The following is a 24,085-nucleotide window of genomic DNA, read 5'->3' as shown; positions in this document are numbered from 1 at the left end:
ATGTGCAACTAACAGTGGGTAAAACTGCCTTCCAGTTTATAGCCTGCTACAGACCACCCTCCCAAACCCAGGAACCCCACTCGGCCTTCCTGAGAACACTGGAAAATATGAAGGTCTCTCCAAACACCATTATATTGGGCGACTTCAACTACCCAAATATAGACTGGGAGCATTACTCTAGCTCCAACACCCTAAACGAAAGTTTTCTAGAATTTATAAACTCAAATGCTATGGAACAACTTGTTACTACTCCCACAAGAGGGGAAAACATACTGGACCTGATCATCACCAACATGGGGACTCTATGCTCCAGACCAGAAGTGTATCCCTCACTGGTAAGATCAGACCATAAACTAATCTCACTGGATATTCACATCCCGACCCCACCCCCTGCCCAGAAAACCACAGTGCAAAACTTCTCTAAAGCAAATTTCACACTCCTCAAAACCAAGGTGGAATCCTTCAAAGCTCCCGGGCCTGTGGAAAATACGGCCCAGACCGCAGAATCCTTTATAAACGCATTCTATGAACACCTTCAGGAATGCATGGATCATGCAATCCCAAATAAAACCAAGACCCAATCCTCCAAAGGCAGACGTCCTATCTGGTGGACCCCAGCCATAAACAAACTATACAATAGGAGGAGGAAGCTACTACATGATAGAGCAAGATCCCAAAAAGGGAAGGCATCTCTGATCAGTATTAGCAAAAAACTACGGGCACTCATAAAATCGTCTAAGGCCAGCTTCGAGAGAAAAATTGCACAGGACACTAAGGATAATCACAAGGCTTTCTTTAGTTATGTTAGGAACCTGGGTGGGAATTCCCAGATATGCTCAGAATTAGTCCAAAATGACAAAATACACCAAACCCACAGACATTGCCAACATCCTAGCTGACAGGTTCAGCGCAAACTTCTCCCCCACCAAAGGGCAAATATCTATCCCAGCAGAGTGCTGCCCCCCCCTGACATCTCAGATGCTCAGGTAAGAGCCGCCCTCTCCAAAGCAAAAAACACAGCATCAATGGGACCAGAATGTGTCCCGGGCTGCGTCCTACATGAACTCCAAGAAGAGCTAAACCCAAACAAAAAACTACTGTTCAATCTCAGCCTTACTACAGGATATGTACCCAAAGAGAGGCGTACAGCAACAGTGGTCCCTCTCCACAAAGGTGGTGCCTCAACGGATCCGGGAAACTATCGCCCTATAAGCCTGGCTAGCTTGGTCTGCAAAGCTATGGAAAGGATCATCATGGACCTCCAGACACTGGATCCTACCCAGTTCTGCCTCTTAAACCTGGTTGATTTCTTTGAAACTGTCACCAAGGCCATTGACGAGGGGAAGGTGGTCCACACAACCTACCTGGACCTCGCAAAAGCCTTCGATACAATACCCCACTCGGTCATTATAGATAAGCTCACCAGCTTAAATATAAACCCCTATGTCACTAGATGGGTTGCAAACAGGCTCAAGGACAGAACCCACATGGTTAGAATTGCTGGAGCCATGTCAGACTCCAAACCAGTTACAAGTGGCATCCCACAAGGCTCAGTCCTGGGACCTCTCTTGTTCGGTATATATTTCTCGGAGGTACAGGCCAACACGGAAGGACTGTGGCTGTCCAAGTTTGCAGATGACTGCAAACTGGGCACCATAATCGACTCTCCAGCCGACGCAAGCATCCTCCAAAAGGGCCTCATAGAAACAGACAACTGGTGCCAGAGCCATGGCCTCAAGCTAAACGCCAAAAAGTGTATAGTCATCCCCTTTGGCAAAAGCAAAGTGCCCACAAATTACCACATAGGTGGTAGTTCATTAAGTACAGAGGAAGTAATTAGGGACCTGGGGACCCAAGTTGATAGCAGTCTCTCATTTGACAACCACGTGGCCAAAGTGGTTAGAAAAACATTTTATACAGCCCACCTAATCATGAAGGGATTCACATCTAGATCAGGGGAGGTCATCGTGCCTCTTTACTCATCCCTCATCAGGCCCATAATTGAGTACAATGCCCCCTTTGGGATGTACCTTACCAGACACCTGCAGCAACTTGAAAGATCCCAAAAGTACCTCACCAAGAGGATCAAAGGGCTCAAACAGATGCCATATGCTGCCCGGTTAAAGAAACTCCAGCTCTACTCAGTGGCATACCGCCTGCTCAGAGGCAATCTGTGCCTGACGTATAAAGCCATGTCCAACCCGGAATTAATGGACATGCTGCACCTCAGAAAATCCAAATCCCATCGAGCTACGCGCTTGAGAGACTTGAACCTCAGCACTGAAATAAAATAGGACATGCTGGAGGGACAGATTCATAACCCAGAGGCTCCCTTCACTCTGGAATAAAATCCCAGTCCAGGTTAGGCAGAGTCCCTCATTAACTAATGAGTGGATGGGAGATCGTAGGTTTACCCCGGGTATCACTTCTGTGTCACTGTTAGACAGAGGCACAGTATACTAACCTCGAAAAAGGGTATAGCAAAATAAATTTAAAATGGGTTGCGAAAGCCAAACACACTCTGGCTAGGCTTATAAATGCCCTAGGGCAGATAGCCTAGTATGTACCTATGTATGAACCTAAAGGGACACTGCTTTCTTCAACCAATAGCAGCTATGGAGGCAGAAAAAATAAGACTGTAAATGTGTATGTGGGTGTGGGAGGGAATCCAATCGCCACAGACCAACTGGTTTGCACTGCTGTCAACCTCTTGGCACAAAAAATCTAGACAAAGCCAAAAGTAATGGGGGAACAAAGCCTCAAAAACAGGGACAAATTTTAAATATTGTGGTTACAAACTTGGGAAAGCTGCTAAAATAAACGGCTTTATGTTACTATGCATTTTTTGAAAGATATAAAGTCTGACACTCAACTGTCATTATTTAGCGAATGTAATACTCACTGATTCACCACAAAAATCTAGAAAATCAAAAATTTCACGAGGAACAGACCAAACATATGAGGCAAACAATCTGTCATTCTGTGAAAATCTGTACTGTTGATAGGTGTGCTGGCTTGTTTTGTTGAAACAGTTGCACCTGCAACAAAAACAAACAGAAAAGCATGCAATGTTCAACAACTGCAGTAAGGCCTTTCCAAAGCTCTAGTCTCTCAACCAAGACCCAAAATGTATTTATTTTAAGGGACTGATACATATAAGTCATGCACATTCCAAATATTCCTAAACAAGCCCTAAACCAAATTCAGCCTTGGACACATACCTTTGCAAACCATCGTTCCTAGTACCAAGCCATGATTCATCAACTCTAAGGCCTCTTACAAACAACTACTCAGTTAATTTTCAATTAAAACACTGCATATAAATGCATTAATTATGTCACATACCAGAATTATGCATGCAGTGAAAAATGACAAATGGGAAATCAAGCAGATTCAGCTCCTGCATGTTCTCATTTTAAAATGATGACACCTTTAAAGTTGTAATTTCAGTATGCTTCGATCATGTTTCAGCGAAATAAATAATAGCTCCTGCTTTAAAAATCACCACAGCTGAGACTTTGTGGCGACACCTGTAAGTACTTGCTTGTGACCAAGTGTACTCACACTCAGAAACTAAAAGACCGAGTCAGTCAATCACAAAGTACATGTGATTGACACAATTTACGCTACTGCACGTAAATGCGCAGCAACTCAGTCAAATAAGAAATGCTCAAAAAAAGGTTTTATTCTTATCAGTCTTTTCTAAAGCTTGACACCACAGCCTGACAGTGTAGTTTTATTGTTAAAACTATATAATACGCTTTTTCTGCTAGAGAAGCTGTTATTATGAAGAAACAAAGTAACCATTACTGCAATGAAACACAACTAAACTGCACTTTCAAAGTAAAATACCCTAGTCAATATGTGATCTGGATACACTTCTCCAACCTTTGTTGCAAACACCGTTCTCACCTGTTCCTTTAATACAAAGCTTAGGCAAGTACTAGGAAGCAAGTTCACAAATCAGAGAAAAGGACCTCTCAAAACTTCACTTCCCTTCTAACAAAAGAAGACAACCACCTTACAGCATGTCAGTAGTTCAGTGAAAAAGTCCTCCGTTAGTAGATCAGAAGAATGTTCTTGACCCACACCAGGACTCTGGGTTACCCAAGAAGTACCCAGATTCCATTCCAGACCACACACGAAGTATTGCATTGTGCCTGAAAATGGTGTAGCTTTCTTCACGTGCCACCTTCAGATAAAAAGTTAAATAAAAAGATACTGTCCACCAGGATTGAGAAGTTTCCCATTCATTATACCATTCCAGGCTGGTAATGAAAACACCCAATGAGTTTACAAAACTGATTGATAGATAGATAGATAGATAAATAAATAAACAAACAGATGAAAAGCTCACAGCCACACAAGGCAAGTAAACCGGAATACAATACAAGATGTAAATACAGAAACCCAAGAAAGAGAAATGTAGTACAGAAATATACAAATAATATCAATGAACTACATAAAATAAAGCATAATGACACATTTCAATGCATCTGCAAAATTAAAACTAAACAGTTTAGTTAAGCGAATAATAAAATGCCATCTGATCTTACCTGTGATAATGCTAGTAAACAATATACACAGGTTTATTGGCAGACTTCCTCAGATGAGCAAGTTCCTTACATCACAGTAACCATGTTAAATGCAATTTTATTTACTCCTAAAACCTGAAAAATTATTGTGCTACCACTGTGACCAGAGTCCACAGTAGTAATTCAGACATGTACCGTGTATGTAACATGTGTGTGCAATTAATGTGAAACGCAAACATTGCATCTTTAACTATATAAATGTATATTCTCTCTCTCTTTCGGCTTTTCCCGGTCAGGGGTCACGCTCATGATTGGCAGTGGAGTTTTACAGTGTTGAGTTGCCAGCCTGGCGCCCAACCTTCCATGGAAGGCACACACATGCATGCACTCACGCCTAGGGCCAATTTTAGTGTGTCCAATCCACTTGCAGTATGTCTTTGGGGATATGGGAGGAAACCGGCGCACCCGGAGGAAACCCACAAGAACGCAGGGAGGACATGCAGACTCCACACACAAGACACCCCAGCCGAAGATCGAACCAGAGAGCCTCTAGCTGTGAGGCGACAACACTAACCAATGCACCACCACATATATGATTTAGAAAAGCCTCTTTAAATATGCAAATTTATATCAACAAAAACTTGCAATTACTGCTGGACAAAATAAAACCAAATGGCATTCCACAGCACAGTTCTACACATAAGACAGAACTGACTGCTACACTGCTCAATACACTCTACATTAATTTACTCACTCTCAGATTAGCTACTTAATCCAATTTAGTTAGGGTGAGGGAGAAGTAGTGTACCCTGGCACTCAATGGATATAAGGCAGAGAAACGAATCTCTGATAGGGTACCAAACCCACAGTATGACAGTCAATTTCCCTGCAGCACATCTTTGGAATATGTCAGTAAACTGTGGCATTTGAAAGGAAATACAGACTCCATACAGAAGGCACCTCAGCACAGAACTAATAAATGTATATCACTGTGATCCCAAAATACAGGTCTACAAACACTGTATTTGTTTACCGGGAAAGTCCACTGGGCCTAGGAGAGCCCATTTTCAGTGGAGGCCTGGGGAGAAAAGCTCCTCATACAAATTATACAGAAAATACACTTTACATGTAATAAATTATATAAAGAAAACTATGGTGCAGTCAGTAACCGGTCTGAAATAATGAATGGAGCAAATTTTCCATTTTTACAATAAACATGATCCACTGTGAAGCTTGTTAAATGCACAGTTCCTCATAGAGCAGAAAAGGATCAAGTAGTTGCAGATGTGGTCCTCAAGTAAAACTTCATTGAGTAGTTTTAAAGGAGTCAAAACTGGACTTGCAAAAAAAAAAAAAAAAAAAAAAAGAAATATGGGCCATATGTGCACTTTAATTTAAATGATTTACACAAACTACAGATACCATCCATTACAGACAATTGCCTTCCTTCAGGAGTGCCTTAAACGAACAGCACAGTGTCAATTAGATTTCCTCCAGTGGATCAGATCTGCATTTATTTATGTATTTGAATTAGTTAACCTAAGTACAGCATTGATCACAATCAATTTCAACTGCAGAAAAACACCCTAATAAAAACCTGATGAGTCATGCACCAATCTCACCTGCTGTTGTATATTGACAGCATTTAATTCTTTTTTCAATACATATACATGTTTCATCAGTCACTATAGCTATAATCCAACTTTTTCAGAGGAAAACAAATTCCACTTATCTTTACCTTCGCTACATTTTAGACATTAGCCCTCTTATAACATCTAGAACCAATTACATGCACACAACACATAGTAGCATTCCTACCAGTAATGCATTACAAACCAACGGTTAACTTACTGCTCCATCCCCAATAAAACACCCTTACCAGCTAGCTTCTACCCACCGACTCCTCCCCTAACCTTTACACTTTTCCAGATAGTCTCCCACTCGTACATTACACATCAAAAAGAACAATTTGGTGCTCCAACTCAAAACTGACTTCTCACAAACTACCTTCCACACACACTATCCTCGCTTAACATTCCACATTTCACTTTCTTCTCCCCTTCTAATATTTTTCTTCAAACTAAAGTAGCCCAGTACAGAAGTTGCTCAAAATCACCACCACTACACATTCAAAACTATTACCCAAAATAAATTTGAGTCTCAAAAAACATCTCAGTTCACCACTCCCAAAGCAATCACTCCCCACTTAATTTTATATACATTACTAAACTACACCACATTACAATGTTACAAAACCTAATACTAATATAACACTACCATAAATCTCATTCATATCACTTTGACCCCAATCTCACTAAATCCACTCATTCTTACATATCATCCCAACACAAACAACAAATCGGTAACAATTTTTCCTTATCTGGATAGATTTCCGCCTCTACAAATTAATATACCTCAGTGAGTCACATACTTGCCTCCTTTGCACAACCAACCAGACTGAAATAAATGTCAAGCAAACACACAACCAACCAGATTGAAATAAATGTCAAGCAAACTCCTCAATATGCCCAAACATCTACTGTAGTGAAATACATCTTAACCTAAATTCCATCTGTTTACATACTGGCTCCAAACCCCCAACTAACAGTATATCCCCCATTTTAATAATACTTAACTGTTTTATTACCTTCCTTAAATTAAATACCCACAAAAGCATCTGCCTTGGTACCATACACATTTCCCCGGAAACAAAATCCCCACTGTTGAAGATGCACTCTGCTGGATAACTTGGAATATCCCACAAAAAATATAATCCTGGGAGATGTCAACATAGAATAGAACTTGACAGTCAGAGATATGCCTCAGCACTCCATAAACCTATACAGCATCACCTAAATCACCACTTCAACCAGATAACACAAATAATACTAAAACTACCACTTTAGTCTGGATACCAATATCTGATCCCACTAAAATTATATGTCCACAGGAGCACTAATGATCGCCTCCCAATCTATTGCAACAAGCACTTATTATCCATCCCAACTTTTACAATAAACGAAACAGGTCGTACTTTGAGAAAAATACTTTTTAGTGACCCTACAATCATGAAACTGTAACCCCTTAAATAATCTTCCACTTAATGAAGCAACACTATAACTTAAACAAACATTTCTTGGCATTCTAAACAAAATGTCTGCTTTAAGAAGAGATGAGTAAAAGTAAACTGTGCACCCCATTACTTAAACATTCAACCAAAAACTGATGAGAAACAGAGATGCAGCCTGGTCAACATGGGTAAAACACGAAACATACCAGAACCAGAAAACATTCAAAATGCTTTGAAATCTCACCAGAGAGAAAAGTAAACGAACACAAGAAAAATTACTTCCTGACAGTTGTAGGAATGTTATGATTATGTTTATTGTTATTGTCTGATAATATGGTAGCAAACGTCATTTACGTGTAATACCACTCAATGTCTGGTTCAAGATGCTATATGTTCTTCATTATACATACAGAAAACTCGAAGGAAGTAGAGTTACATAATTTTGGATCATGTTAATGTAAACGAAAAAATGTGACACATACTGCTCTGCATAAACAGTTTGGAATGTATAGGTTTTAAATGTTTTAAATTTTGTTTTACAACAAGTAAAATTAGATGTAAGGGGTGGGGATTTGGATCTGCTTTTGAGTATAGGAATTGTACTGACAAATACTATTGGCAGCCAATCAACCACCTGGTTTAAATGGTGTGTTGAGTACTGAACCACTCCTGAAGAGCAAAAAAAAAATACTTCTTTGCACTGCAAAATGTGAGCCTATACAATGCAAAATCTTTCTAGAAATCAATGAATAAACTGCCAATTCCCTTGGCTAGACTCCCCCTGAAACTGCCACCATCTTCAGTACCATCCTCATTAATAACACCTACCTGACCACTATCATGTACCCTACTTCTCTCAACATCAGTTTCACATTAAAAGCAATCCCCACAGGTACCATCAATAAACTGCTCCAAAAATTAAAATCCATACCTCTGCGTGCAAATGACTTCCCAACAGACTGCTTTAAAACTTCCTTGGAAGACACAGCTTCAGTGAGTATCTTTCGAACGTCAAGTGGATGTCCAAACTCTCCTCCTTTCTCCCAGTTATACATGGGTTACCATAGGGTTCAGACTTATGAAGATATTGAAAAGTAAATGCCCTAAAAGACCTCCTAACAGCCTCTAATCATGCCATGCTGGTCCAATTCACAGACAACTCAATGCTCATGGGCAGAGCAGAAAATCTTAACTCAAAGCAAACCAAAACTCAAGAAACAATTTTCTACCATTGAGTCCTAGATTAACTCCTGCTACAACCAAACAGACCAAATCACTCTTCCTCACTCCCAAATCACACAATAATACTAAGCCAGTTGCAACTATTATTTCCCTAAACAGCACTCAAATTCAACAAGTTATTCATACCAAACTACTCATTACTATGATAATCTAAAATGCGACTTCCATAAGCAGTAATAAAGACACATCAGAAACTCGAGACCCTATACCACATAAATACATTTTCACTGCAGACAGCAGAAAAATTACGATCACTACCTACCTACTTCCAACGTTATTTCAGCCCTCACCCACACTCGGTCTGCTGTATTACAGCGATGCTAAAAAAAAAAAAAAAATTGCAAAATTCACATGCAACTTTCCCTCAGGATCATCACTGCATAGTGGTCCAAAAACTCAAATGGCTGTCAACAACTTAAGCTACACTCAACTACTTATGGCACAAATCTAATCTATAAACTAAACAAATGTCATAGTCTAAAAAAACATCCTTACACCATACTGAACAACAAAAAGTCTGTGTGCCATGTGCTAATCCATGTTAAACAATTACAAAGTTAACAGTTCATCAGGCAAAACAGCAAAGTAAACAGCCATAAGATAAATACTGCTGAGAACATTTTTGCAACACTCTGCAGCAGATTACTGATTATAAGTGGACCAATCTGCTATATTAGGTGTGCACTCATGCTCCCAGAAGTCAAATGGTGAAGAAAAACAAATCAATATGGACCGTAGGAACACCAACCAGGAAGAAAGAAAGGATAAAGCACTCCAAGAATTGCTGTCACTCTCAAAGGAAACTGGTTGAGGCTGGCATGAGAACACGTGCCCTCTTCTTCTTGTACTGTACTAAATGACTAACTACTCTTACAGGCTGGTATGGATAGCCCAGAGAATGTATAAATCATGGGCACTGTTATACATCTCAGTTCAACATAACAAGGGAAGACAATCCCTTGGACAGACTGAGTAAGAAATTAAAGGTATGTACTTAGGATAAAGGCAGAATGTACAAGATCAGATTCAGCTTTCATTACCTCTAAACCTAAAGGCTAACAGAACTCTGGCAGCTCAACTTTCTCTCTCTGGCCAGCTACCTCTTCCACTTTTCCCCACAACTGTGTGGATGGAAGCACCCCTCCCACCCCACAAGATCTCCGTTGGTGTGCAGAAAACAGAGAACAGTAAGAGAAGAATTCAAAAAAAGGAAAGAAAAGTTCTTTGGAGCAACTCTCAAACAGAAAATGGCAAGAAGAAGGAAGGTTGAGTCACAAAGGAAGATGGATTCAGTTCTATACAGGTTATTAAAGTAAGTACACATCTTTAATGTGACAGGAGTGGTCCACCTTCCCTACCCTGCAAGACAGAGTCCCATGCATAACCTGCTGTAGAATTTGCTTATTGACACTTCTGTTACCCAGGCCAAAAGGTTAGAAAATTATTATTTTGTTGCAATGTAATACATTTAAAGAGTACCAAATGTGGCACATCAGACAACATAGGTTAATAGGTAGGTACTAGGCTATCTGCCCGAGGGCATTTATAAGCCTAGTCAGAGTGTGTCGGCTTTTGCCACCCCACTGATTAATTAACTGATCCTCTGTCAAGCAGAGCCAGTGAAGTGATCCCAGGGGTGTATTTTCTGTTACCCATCCACTCAAGGTTTCTCTTGAAGAGTGCTAGTGAGGGGCTCTGCCTAATGTAATTTGGAATTTTGTTCCAAAGCATGGGAAGTCTCTGTGACAGGAATCTATCCCTCCAGCATGTTCTACTTACTGTTGCGGCGAGATTTAGATCACTAGAGCGCATGGCTTGCAGTGACTTGGATTTCTTTAGGTGGAGCATGTCCATCAATTCTGAGTTGGACATGGCTTTGCAAGTCAGGCAGAGATCACCTCAGAGTAAGCAACATGCCACTCAGTACAGCCACTGAGTACAGCCGGAGTTTTTTCAGTCAGGCTGCATAGGACATATGTTTGAGACCAGTAATCCTCTTGGTGAGGTACTTTTGTGGTCTTTCCAGCTGCTGGAAATGTCTTGTGAGGTACATCCCAAATGGGGCATTGTACTCTATGATGGGTCTAATGAGTGATGAGTAGAGGGGCACTATAACCTCTTTATTTCTAGATGTGAACCCTTTAGTAATTAGATGGGCCACATAGAAGGATTTCCTAACTACTTTGGCAATATGATTGTCAAAGGAGAGATTATTATCTACCTGGGTCCCCAGATCTCTTATTACCTCTTCTGTATTAAGGGGGCTGCCACCTATGTGGTAATTCGTGGGTGTTTCCCAAACGGGATGACTATGCATTTTTTGGCATTTAGCTTGAGGCCATGACTTTGACACCAGGTGTCCGTCTCAGTAAGGCCCTTTTGGAGGATGTCCGTGTCAGCTGGAGAATCAATTATGGCTCCCAGTTTCATGACTTTAGTGTAGAACACTAATCTACTAAGGGTTTAAATACAGTGATAACCGCTCAAATGTTGCATCATGTGAGATAAGCAAAGGAGCTATGCAATACAATGGATAGGACAAAGACAGAACAGATGCAAGCATCAGAAAAACTGTACAACACAAACAACAACAGAAACAAGGTATTGTTATAAACTAAATATTCCACTTCTAGATACCATCTTTAAAAGAGAAATCAGGTGGCTTTGCCCAAACAGTGGCAGAGAGAGAAAATCTTCCACTAGGACGTAAGCCTCAATAGCCACCATGATAGGAAGAGGAATGAACCAGTCAGGCATGACCCAAATACAGTGTTAAAAGACCAAAGATAATTTTGAATGGTACACAATGATCAGCTGCTGCAATCACCAATTAAAGCTGCGTTGCCAAAGCTGGACAGACTGCAAGCTATCCCAAACCAAGAGGGACAAAAACTGCTAGGGATAAAGAAATACCTGAGCTAGGACGGAGGCCAATGAGGGGAATAACTAAGCAAACAAACTGAGGTAGAACCAAAACTAATTAGTTACATTACTCTCGAGTCTACATTTAGTGGTGCTGCTGTAGCGTTGTCGCCTCACAGCAAGACATTGTCGCGTTCGATTCTCAGCTAGAGCGTCTTCTGTGTGGAGGCATGCATGAATGGGCATGCCTTCATTGAAGGTTGTACGTCAGGGCTGGTAACTCGGCACGTAAAAATCCACTACCAAACATTAGCGGATCGGAGTTCCGCTGTGGCGACCCCTAACCGGGATAAGCCGAAAGACATGACAACAACTCTCGAGTCTACATTTCCTGGTGGAATTCCCAAAGAAAGGACATGCATATCTCAGAAACAAGTATAAGTTTTGCTCAAAACCAGGATAAATTATAACCCTAAAGGTGAAGAAATACCTATTCATACCTTACACCTACTTACTCTCACTCACTTCCTAATTTCTATCAGTTTCTCTTCCCTAAACGACATGTCTTACATGAGCTAGTTCAAATCCTTATCACTACACTTGGTATCCTACAGACTGACAAGAAGTGACCTGTATCTGGCATACAAGGCGTTCTCTGGAAAGTAAGAAGACACAACCCTCGAAATACAACCACAAACAGAAAACTCAGGGTTGCAAGGAGTCACTGATACAAGGCTTTCTCTAACCCAATACTGACAGATGTAGTGCACATTATTATGTTAAATGTAATCAGAAATTCTCAGTCTAGGGATCTAAACCTCGTCTGCAACATCAACAGAACGGTTTGGAGGGATAGAAATATCGCACAGAGGATATAGCTGCTCTGGAACAAACTCCAGATCCAAATAAAACAAGAATTCATCCTTGTCCATATTCAAGCATAACTCGGATGTATGGCTGGAAAACAGAAAATCTACCCCAGGACTGCCCAGTAATAAATAGAGGCAGCTCCTAAATATTTTAACCCATGCATGGGTCCTCTCAAACTACCTAAGGTATAATCGCAGTTATTCTCATTAGGTATAATATATAATTATCAACCAATGGGATGAGTAAGGCCAACCTCTAACCAAATGGGATAGGCTAACTCGAGCACAAAAAAGGAAATTGGCTAGGTTTAAAATGGCCTGCAACGGCAGCTTGCCTATGAACCTATGTGTGGTTAATCAATAAGACATTGCTCTTCAAAGTAATGCAGTACACACACACACCATATGTGCACATGCATGCCCATACATTTTACTTAACTGGGTGGATAGGCAGGTTCTTGGACTAGCAATTATGGACTTACTGATTTGAATGCAGTTATGTTTACATAGTTATAACGTAGTATATATATATATATATATATATATATATATATATATATATATATATATATATATATATATATATATATATGTATGCATGTATGTATGTATGTATAAAATATGTTATGAATAGACAAGATATTAAATTGTTTTGTAAGAATATGACTCTTGCGTGTCACACTCCAAAAAGGACCACGTCCTGTTAGGGCAGGCAGGAGGGAGTTCTTGGGCAAAATGAAGAACATCATCAGAACATAAATAAAAGGCAGGCATAACTAGGACTTGTATACCTACATTATATGTACAGCTTCAAAATGGGGTGGGGGGGGGTGGGATTAGAGGTTTTGAATAGCAACTGAACACATCAGATTATAGGCCCAAGCAAAACACAAAGTAGGGACATCTACTTGCAGGACAGCCAAGTCAATAACACAGAAGTAGAACAAAGAGTGGAAGCATACATACAAGAATACTACAACTGCTGGAAACATTTTACAAAAATAACTACCACAAACCTGAGGTGCAGAAAGGCAAGACTGCGCCAGAAAAGATGCCACAAAACACCTAAGTAAATGGAATAAATAATCCAATACAAGGAGATTTACAAGTAATTAGAATACAAGAGATTTCTTTCAACAAAAGCGGATATCTGGGGGCTTGTAACTACACTGTTAGGACAGACGGAGAGAATGACGGATACTGAACTCACAGCAGTTAATTAAAATCCACGCAGTCTGGAGAAGGAAAACAATGTACGTGTGTAAGAAGTACTTCAAAAACGTGTAACATATGTTTTAATAAATTCACAACATAAATATGTTACTTACAGAAGACAATAGTGTAGAAAAGATCAAGGATAGGACATTGTTAAATCAAACCAATAAACCTCCTTATATAAATGTATTAATCATAAATGAGAGGAGGAAAGACTCAAAAGCAATTTTCACTCCAATCTGACCAGTAACCGATTTACTTTGTTAGAGTATTTGAGAGAAAAAATAAAAACTGTTATAAATATTTATAAAGACTGCAGCAACACCTCAGCATCCAACTACAGACACATGACTTATTGCTACACTAGGGGTCATGTGGGGGTTGGGAAGCTATCCCAGGAGGATTCACTAGCTAAAAAATATTTCATGCAAAGTCAAAGATGAGAAAAAGGTTCCGTGGAAAAAAAATCATCTTCTCAAACTGGTAACAGCAAAATAAACATGTTGCGACTTAAACACAGATGCAATATTAATATAAAATGACAAGTTAGCTCCTTTGGGCAGTGCCCTGATTACGACCTAAGTGACCCAAGTTTGATTTGCATTTTGGGCACCTGCTGGAGAAAAAGATGAGCGAAGGAGCCAAGCCTGTTTACCTCTTGATGGGGGGGGGGGTGCATTAACTTCCCTTCTAGGAAGCAGAGGAATTGCATAACGAGAGACAGTGTACTGCATATCCTCATAGAACAAAGCATATTGAGCATGCACCAGAAAATAGGGACATAAAGAGAAAAATCTAAGTCCCAAGATGATGACTGCACCACTCTGAGATCACTCACCCCAGGACAAATACATAGGCCAACTGAGGAGCCAGATACAGGCTTGATGTTCTGTAGGAGACCAGAGTAAATAAAACAAACTGACAGCTATACACCGGGAAAAGCCGAAAGACACAACAACAACACAAGAGTAAATAACTTCAGAGTATCTGAGTAAGAAAGTCAGACATTATTTGAAAGTGAACAGTGCATACATATCCTGGTACCAAATGACTGAGCAGCCTGTGAAAATCTAGGATGACAGCAGTGAACTGTGTACATTAAACAGGCGATACATATACAGCATCCTTCAAGTACCTACAGGTTGGGAGTAAACAAACATGTACAGAAAAAATGTGCAGTTACTATCAAAGATACAATCCAATAGGCACAAATAGAGCAGCAATGAATACTTCAAGGAGAGGCAGCCTCTGGCAATACTGTAGAAGAGTGGCAATCAATCACATTTTGCTTGGCACTACACTGGGGTCCAGCAGGGGGTAGTACCTTGATCAGTGACATCACAGCCTTTCTTCCTTTTTTGATGACCAGATTTCTTGACTTAATAAACTGTGCTTATGTCTGGAATATATTTAAACTATATGTACTTGTGCAAGTATCACCCCACCTGTGCAGCTGGGTTACTTGGCACTTTAACATTTTGTTCAAGAAAAAAAATTGTGATTTTTGGCAATCTGATAAAAAAGAAGACTGATCAACCTTCAACTATTTAGAAATCAGATAACCACATTAATAGTTCATCTCCACTTTACTCTATGCCTCTCCTATACTTACCTACCTTAGACAAACAAACCTAAACAAGCTCGAGGCTTGCTACAATAAAACTGCTAAGGTTGCCACTGGTGCATCTCGCAGCCACCACTTTATCTCACTTAGAGAACTTGACTGGCTTGAACTCCCTCAACTTCATCACCTGAATCAAGTCTCTCTTGCCCACAAGTTAGTAAACCATCTTCTTATAGTACCAGCCCTTCAAAACTTTATCCAACCCTACTGCTCCACTAGACCTCTACGCTCAAGCAGCAAAAATCTACTTTTCGTGACCAAACCCAAGAACTCAGTGGGAGAAGCACTATTCTCCTGCATCACATCCAGATTATGGAAAATCCCCCCCCCCCATAACCACACTACCTTCTTGTAATCACTTCAAGACTGCACTAAAAACTCACTTAAAAGTCTCTGGTTATGCCCATGCACCAATCCCAACTAGTAACCCCCCTTTTTACCTACCCTTCCTCTTCCCTCCCCTTACAGGATTTAGGTATATGAGTTTAGAACAGTATCTGTTCGAACTTAGTACTATCTGTATATAAAAACCTACCTTTATTCCTAGCCTTTAGCTAGATATTGGTATATCTGTTTATTACTATGTTTCATATTGTATGTATAGCTAATATTTGCTGCAGTACATATTATTTGCTATTGTATATACATTCAATTGTTCTTCATGTACTCTGCTGCTCATTTATTGTACTGTGGAGCTTTTCTCCCTGGGCCTCCGGTGAAAAACGGCATTATGTGATATCACCCAGGTTTACGGAAGAAGAAAAAATAAATCCAAGAAATGTGGAAAGTGGAGAAATCGCAGCAGACAATAAAAAATATTTACATTGAGTGATTAATGAAAGCAGACCAAATTCACTACTACATTTAGAAGGAAGGTTAAATGCCACCAACAGAAAGGGCAAAATCTGCAGCACTTCAACAAAGGGTCAAATGTTACCTATGAACATAGACAATGTCTTTTAAATGCCACTTGAAAGGGAGACACACACACAAAACTTCTCCTATACCCTCGAAAAGCAGCTGTACTAACTGGTATATTACGTCTCCAATGCATTATACCACAGAAGTAACAAGAGGATAGCAAAAGAGATGCAATGTTGGATTGTACACAGACTCCTTCACAAAACAAGATAAGGACTCTCATCATCAATAACCACCAACTAAAATCCCCAGTAATGAAAGCAGACCAGACCTGGTCCAGTCTTCAGCATTGCCTAGAAAAGTCCAGCAACCTACTAGGAGTACAAACAGAGCTCTGTCAGAATGGAGGTACAAAGAACAAAACCTAAACAAGAAAACGCATGCGACAATGATATTACATATAGACATGCAGAGTGATGACAGTTAATTGCCAATCTCTACTACTCATCTCCCAAGACACACACAACTAGCTAAGAGATGGCTTAGTATCCCCAGACAACAGAACAGAACCAGATACTTGCAGTTCCTGGAGAGGTGAACAATAAAAGGCTCTGTATATGCCAAAACAGCCACACAGTTAACAACTGTCACCACAGTGGCCTAGCATCCCCTATCCACAGTTACATGGGATTAGCTCCTCAACTTGCTGTGGCTCCTGATTTAAGTAACGGAGTCTCAAATATTCTAGGGGCTTTGGTGTAGTGAGACAATGTATATCCAGCATGGGATATGAATGAACGCCAGCAAGAGATTTTCATGGTCTACCCACAAACCTCTGCCACCAATCAGCCACTACAGCACACAGGGATGAAAGTATTAAACATTCAGTAACATGTAAATGGCCTTAAAATCTCTTTCATTACACCAACTCAGTGACAAACCTTCAAAGAGGTGCACTGTTCCCAAAACTACTTAATTGATGGCATCTGTATGGGCCAAGATGACTACAATTACTTATTTGACAGCATCTGTTTCAACCAAACTTGCTCAAGGCAGATCTCCTAAACATGCCAGTGTTGTGGCTGGCAACACACAATACCCTTGGCAAGATTCAGAATAAAGGTTAGAGTCAACTAATCCAGCTACAGACCTTTATTCTTAAAGTGAAGCAGACATTCTTGCAGTTCCTTGTTTTCTACAGATGAGTAAAGAAATTCTGTACACAGAGATGAAAAAAATATCCTCACTGTACTGTTGCTTTCATGTGCATGGGCAGCCTTGTATAATCCATTCACTGTGATATAGTGTATAACCATCATAAAAATGAAATCCCCAAAGCAGCCATTACTGTCCAAGTTATTTTAATCTCTGCTGTACAATTCAGTGGCTGTCTGAAATGCCACAGGTATTATAAACACACCACACACAAACGAGCGATCTCCAGTCTTAAGGTACAATACTATCACTCTGTCTACTTTACACATCATAGAATGAAGTGGAAGTTAGAAAAAAACCTACATCTGCATTTATGGAATCAAACTGCTTGGCAGCAACATGATAAATGAATGCCTCTTTTACTGGCAGCTGCATTACAACTACTTCAGATCAATAACTCTCATCTCCCAGACCATAATTCTGTTGAACAGAAATGAGCGTGCTGTTTGTTTACAACACCCCACTGTGTTAGACCACTTTGATTACTGTTTGGATGCATTTAACTTTACATTTTCTTTCACGTCCATTATTTCAGCCTTTGTACAGCTATTCCTGCTGGACTTTGCCAAGTATTATCAGCCTTCCTCAGTGTGAGTATCCAAGACCACAAATGCTTGATGATGTAAGAAAACTTAATTAAAACAGACGATAAAAAAATGCAAATAATTATAGAATACCAACTAGTGAAGTAAATAGCACATTCCAAGGAATGCACAAGTACTGACAATCATAAAATATCTACTGATGAAAACTGTTGCAAATTTCTAAGAAACACAACCACTGCCTCTATTTTTGGCAAATAAGCACTCAGATGTTCAGAACACCTTAAAACTACAACTCGTTACTTGATAAACACCACAGCAATACTTCTGGCCAGTAAAATGTATGTACATGTAGTGAACAGAAACAAATAAACAGTGCATCGTCTGCAGTTTATATTTCATGTGGCTTGTAAAGTTCCTTTCTGTGAACACCAAACGGTGCAATAATTCAGTTTTATGAAGTATAGCAAGCAAAGTTGCTTCTACAGCCAACTATACACCTATTGTTTTATAATCCACCATACTAAGCTACTTTTAACTGAATATCAAACTGCAGCTTCTGCGTTACAATGCATAACTGCACACACAGGCTTGTGTGGACTATATATACTAGGAACATTTCAAGTTAGTTTCACTCTACCCATGCTTATGAATCCACTACACCAAAACTAATCCATTACAAAAGTAATGGTGGCACATTGCAAAAGCAGAGTTTCTTTGTAATATAACAAAATTTATCATCTTAAGAAATACAGATCATGTTTTCATGTACATGAGATCAGTGAAACAACTAAGAATAAAAGGACCCAGGTGAAGAACTGGAACAAAAAATTAAACACAAACCAGGTTATCTCAAATTATCTCCTCAGAATGACCGTACCAAGTGTTTTTTTAAGGATACACAGAGAAATTCCATACTATGCAAATACTTCAGTATTTAAAAGGGCTTCAGTGATTAGGGCAGTGACCAGGGCAGTGACCGCTTGATCTACTCACCAGTCCCATTTGGAACAGCTGTAGTATACCTCTAACATAATTCGCAAGCACCACATTGTAATACATAACCTTCTAAAAGATGCTGCACTATTTTGCATTTGTATGATCATATGGAACAAACTACCAGTTATCTGTAACACGCAGGTCTGAGTATGACTTCAAATTTCAGTTCAGCTTCCTAGTACATCAGTCACTAACACGTGATGTACAAAACTGAAAATGTTAATCCATGCTTGTTCTCAGATATGGTTATCACTAAATCAACTTTTACGGAGGAATGAAATACATTAAGAAAGTTTCAACCAGGGAAGGCATTCCAGCTTTATATTGCTGGTGCGAGCAAACTGATAAAAAGCAGAAATGGGATTTGTAAATTCTACTGCTCCACAACAAACAGAATTAATCTGTAACTTAAAACTGCCCATTAAGCACTGCAAGGACAGGAAATAATTTTCTCACACAACTATGCAGTTACAAAAAAGTAATATGACAATAGGGGATTCTACCTTCCCATCATAAATTAGGAGATGCCATCTCCAAAGTGAGGAGGAGGAAGGGTAATGGCAGAGCCAACTGTACAGAGGCTAAGGATTCCAACAAGGAAAATAAACATCATTGATCGGGACCTTCACATACAGGAAATCAGAAGTAAGGGAGCCAATAGGCAATGAGGAGTACACGATCACCAGGTAGAGAGACAATTAAGACAGAATAGTAGGAATGGGACAGCAATCATAAACCATGTTTATATAGCAAGTAAACAAAGGCAAGATAGCAAGTAAAATATAATCAGGAAGGCCTGCAGCACAGAAATGAAAGGGAAGGCTAAAACCTGCTGAGAAAAAAATATATATTTGAAGTGATCAGGATCTGCCAAGCCAAGAAATGTTTCAGAGGTACAAGGCTGAGCACAGCAAAGGCAGACCGTTACGGAAAAAAGGCAAAAAGGACAGAAGTGAGTAGGAGATGCCATCTTGCCCATCCTCATAAAAGGAAGGTTAATTTAAGACTGCTGCAACAGTGACACCCATGTAAGGCAGGGTAACGATGCAAATGCTGCAAACCAGCCGTAATGTTCACTCTCACCAAGTGACATGCACATTGCCTGCGATGGAACATAGAAAGATATACACATGTATGAGGCTTACAGTGCAAACACTTCAAATCAGTGGGGTTAATGCCAGAATAATAACATACAACAACCTTGATGGAAGCCTAGATTACAGTCTTGTCATCAACTTCTGCATGCTGGGAAGAAATTGACTAAATGAACAATGAGAATACTGGGTACTGATGGGTGACAATCACACAAAACATCCTCCATGGAAACAGTGAGGAATTAAAAAAATATTCAAGGGCAGGTTATACAGCCATCTGAAGCATAGATACACCCATATGACAAGCCAAAAGCCCTCTCAGTTATGCTCACACAAAGTAAGGATGCCTGCCTTTCTCACATCCTCTCACCTTTTTAGCACTGGTATACATCACTGTGAGATATGAATATATTTTTCTACTACTTATAGACCATACCATAAATATTATGCTACAATATTTGTGATTATGTAAATATATGCAACACTGTAATCATTCACTACCTTATGCCTGAATCATTACTAAAAAACAATCCTCTCAGACATGGTTAAAAATAATCCTTCCACCCCTCTAAGTAGGACAAAGAAATAAAGGCTTGAACTTCTGAATCATTCTCAGGCTGATTCATACAAAGCTCAAATTAATACTGCAATGCATTCTCAGGGTGTAAATTCTAGAACTGTAGAATGTCAGAAGGTAATGCAAAGGCACCATCTAGTATAACAAATTCAGTTATGGAGGTCACACATGAAAGGGGCATCAAATTGAGAAAGCATGCAACAGACAATTATAATACATATAGAAGAAGGCATGAACCTGAACACTAGGAAAGGCTAAGAATATTGTAGAAAGGTAAGTATGATGTGGATACACTACATTAATATGTGGTAGGTCAATGCACAGAAATGAAAACAAAGTATAGAATGGAAAATGAGGCATAGCTAACAACTGGAATGAAGCAGCGATTTAAGACAGACATTAGGAAATATTACTTCAAAGAGTGGTAGGGCCCATTATGCACTGCCTAAAGGAAAAGGTGTTGTGTGGCTCCACAGAGCACTTTAAGGATAGAAAAGAAGGGAAAAATAGAGCTGATGTTGACATCTAAATGAAGTTTCAAAGGGATACGAAGCACCAAAGGTGGTCCTTTCTCAGCATATACACGTCATATGAATTTGCATAAAAACACATTAAAAGAAATACTTTTGTGGTGACATTTAAAAGAAAAATGTCAAAATGTTCACTAAAAATCACCTGGGGAAAAAGTCTTTCAGATGATATTCCCTGATGTATATTTTAATAGCAACCACTTTTTAAGGGAATTGTTGATCCCCTAAAATCACAGTCTAAATGCTACACTCAAACAATTAAGTAATGATGATATCAGAGATGATAATTACACATGTACAGTTCTGGTGTTTCAATCCAATTTATAGTTAAAAATATTTACACATAAACACACACTCACATATATAAATATCTAGAAACACAAACACATTGAGAGTAAGTCTCAAACACGCTGTCCACAGTGTTATGATTTGTTTATGCTTCCTTGACATGCTGACATCATAAAAAACTAAAAGATTTACTTGTGATGTACAGATCATCAACCATCTGAAGTGCTGGAAAAAAATATTCCCTAATTTTTTTAAACTGAATAAATACTAGCATATTTTATGTTCAAACTAATATGCCATTGCAATGAACTGGAGCTCTAATGGCTGGCACCTCACTTGCTTTGTTTAATATGCTACATGGTACACTAACAGACAGAGATCAGAGTCCTTTGGCTACCATAATGTTCTAACCCTAATGAAGTAGTGTAACCTCTTCCTGCTCTATTTGTCTCTGTCTCCATGCCTCATCACAGGCTTGTTTTCATTCTGCACCCAATGGCACCAGAAGCTACATACACTAGACTATAACAAACTAGTGGAGAAAATAAGGAAAAAAACAAATAAATAACCCTGTCTAAATTTCCACTGTAGGTTCAACTCCCTGCCCCCTCCTCACCCACACACACCAAGTGGTACAGCACTGTAAGGCCACTTCATCCTCAGCTGTGTGTATGAATGCTGTTAAAACCTGCATCTTTATCAGCAATAGTGCCATTCAAACTCTTCAACTTATAAAGATTAAAAACACAATTTAGTAAAATATTCACAATAATTGCATCAAATCAGCTCGGGAGATATATATCCGTACAATTTAAAACTGTATTCCCCGTCAAAAAAAAAAAAAAAAACGTTTACACTAATGTCATAAAAATACCAGCCACTTCGATCTATCACTAATATGCAGGACAGCTAAGTGCACAACCCCTGATATACTACCACAACATCGTCAGGTCCTCTCTGGCTCTCTCAGTAATAAGGTTACCACTAGAGAAGCCATTAAGCATAGACTTAGAGCACAATACCCATTGCCCTACTTCAGTACTCAAAACCCACATAGCATACACCCCAGTTAAGTGCCAACTACCCCAAGTCCTTCACATACCTACCTCATATTGAATGTACTGTTTTCTCCACTCGGGGGTGATGTGAGCCGAAAGATGTTCCGCGAACTTCATGGTGCCACCGCTCTGCCTCCACCTCTTTCACTCGGCACACTGTTGTTTGTTATTGCCCCTATACCATAGCACACTGCTAATAACAGCCCAGAGCACCTTACTGCACTGATAAACCTTCTGCTAGTTTTCAGTGATCTAACACCACTGACAACCAGCCTATCGCCATATAACTGACAAACAACCGGTATTAGGAGGAGAAACAGTAGATGGGGTAGACTCACTGCGCAACTGTAGTACGTCAGCCAGTTCTGCCTCCAAAGAAAACTATGGGGGCGTCACCTGCAGGCGGGATATTCTCAAGTCCCGCCTTTTAGATCTGCCCACTATTTTCAATAACAAGAACTCCCCCAAGAAACGAGATGGTCTCGCGGATTGTACTTTATTTTTATTGGATAAGGGGCGGATTTAGTTGTGACATCCGCCATCTTAGGAATGGAAATCTAGTGTGTGTCTTTTTTTAAGCGGAAGTTTAATGTATACATTTATTTTATCTTTTATGTTCTTTTTGCAGTGATTGTTAATGGACCACATGGTTTCAAGATAATGATAATACGTCTTCCACTTTTAAAGCTATATGTAAAAGCGTATGCTAGCTTCTCAATAATGCATTTGTTTATTTTCTTATTTTATTCTTTGTCCAGGTAAGGCCCAGTAGTTTTTCACAGGTGAAGGGAATGTGATCTATACCTCTCAACTGCCCAGATTTTTCCTCATATTTTGGGGTGATCTTCATATATATTTTTTCCTTTCTGGCAAATCATTGAGGATTGAAGTCAGAAAATGACAGACATTTGAGCTTCAGACTATATACTCTTCTTCCGAAAATTAATGCTAATGGAAAACCAGTTATTCTATCAACTTTCCAAGTTAATTCGAGCGAGATTTAAAAGTTGTCCCTATTTTTGGGACCTTTATATCCCCATTACTTAGGGTTTTTTTCCCAGATTTTTTGTGCTAAGAGGATGAGAAGTACGCAAATAGCGGCTAAAGAAGTTAAATGCAGCAGTATAGGCTGACTCGTTAAACAGGCTATAGCCGTCTTAGTTTCTGTTTACTGATAGAAGTAGATTATGTAACGTTTAGTGTCCCCTTGATTTATGTCTGCGCGTAGGATCACTGCATTTTTAAACAACGCCCACCTTACTTATAATACAGTTATTCCAAAAAAGCTCTAAATTATGTGTTAAAAAGTAAGTATTAATTTCTGAGACAGGGAAGTAGCTGCCTAATGCTCGCCAACCTCCATGCTGCTTATTTTAAGGACGTTATGATTTTATCTATATCCTTTTTAAAACTACCGATTTTGTTAGAAAATGTGGCACACTGCACTTGTACATAATTAAAATACTAGGAGCTGTAGCCTTCTTTTACTGTAGAAAGTGTGTGT

General features: G+C 39.5%; 1 protein-coding gene across 1 annotated transcript in view; it reads right to left on the bottom strand.

The window, feature by feature from the left end:
• Positions 1-22,936, bottom strand: part of XPR1 (xenotropic and polytropic retrovirus receptor 1) — a 2,667,923-nt gene extending 2,644,987 nt beyond the window's left edge. The window contains 1 exon segment of the mRNA XM_044085740.1: positions 22,630-22,936. Within this exon segment, the coding sequence (XP_043941675.1) occupies positions 22,630-22,698 (69 nt within the window). The 5' untranslated portion in view covers positions 22,699-22,936.
• Positions 22,937-24,085: the final 1,149 nt, after the last annotated feature.

This window comes from Protopterus annectens, chromosome 10.part0 (assembly GCF_019279795.1).
Source record: "Protopterus annectens isolate FY-2018-M chromosome 10.part0, PAN1.0, whole genome shotgun sequence".
NCBI classification, from domain to species: domain Eukaryota; kingdom Metazoa; phylum Chordata; order Ceratodontiformes; family Protopteridae; genus Protopterus; species Protopterus annectens.
Note: the sequence above shows the minus strand (reverse complement) of the source record. Positions and strands in the feature narration are given on the sequence as shown.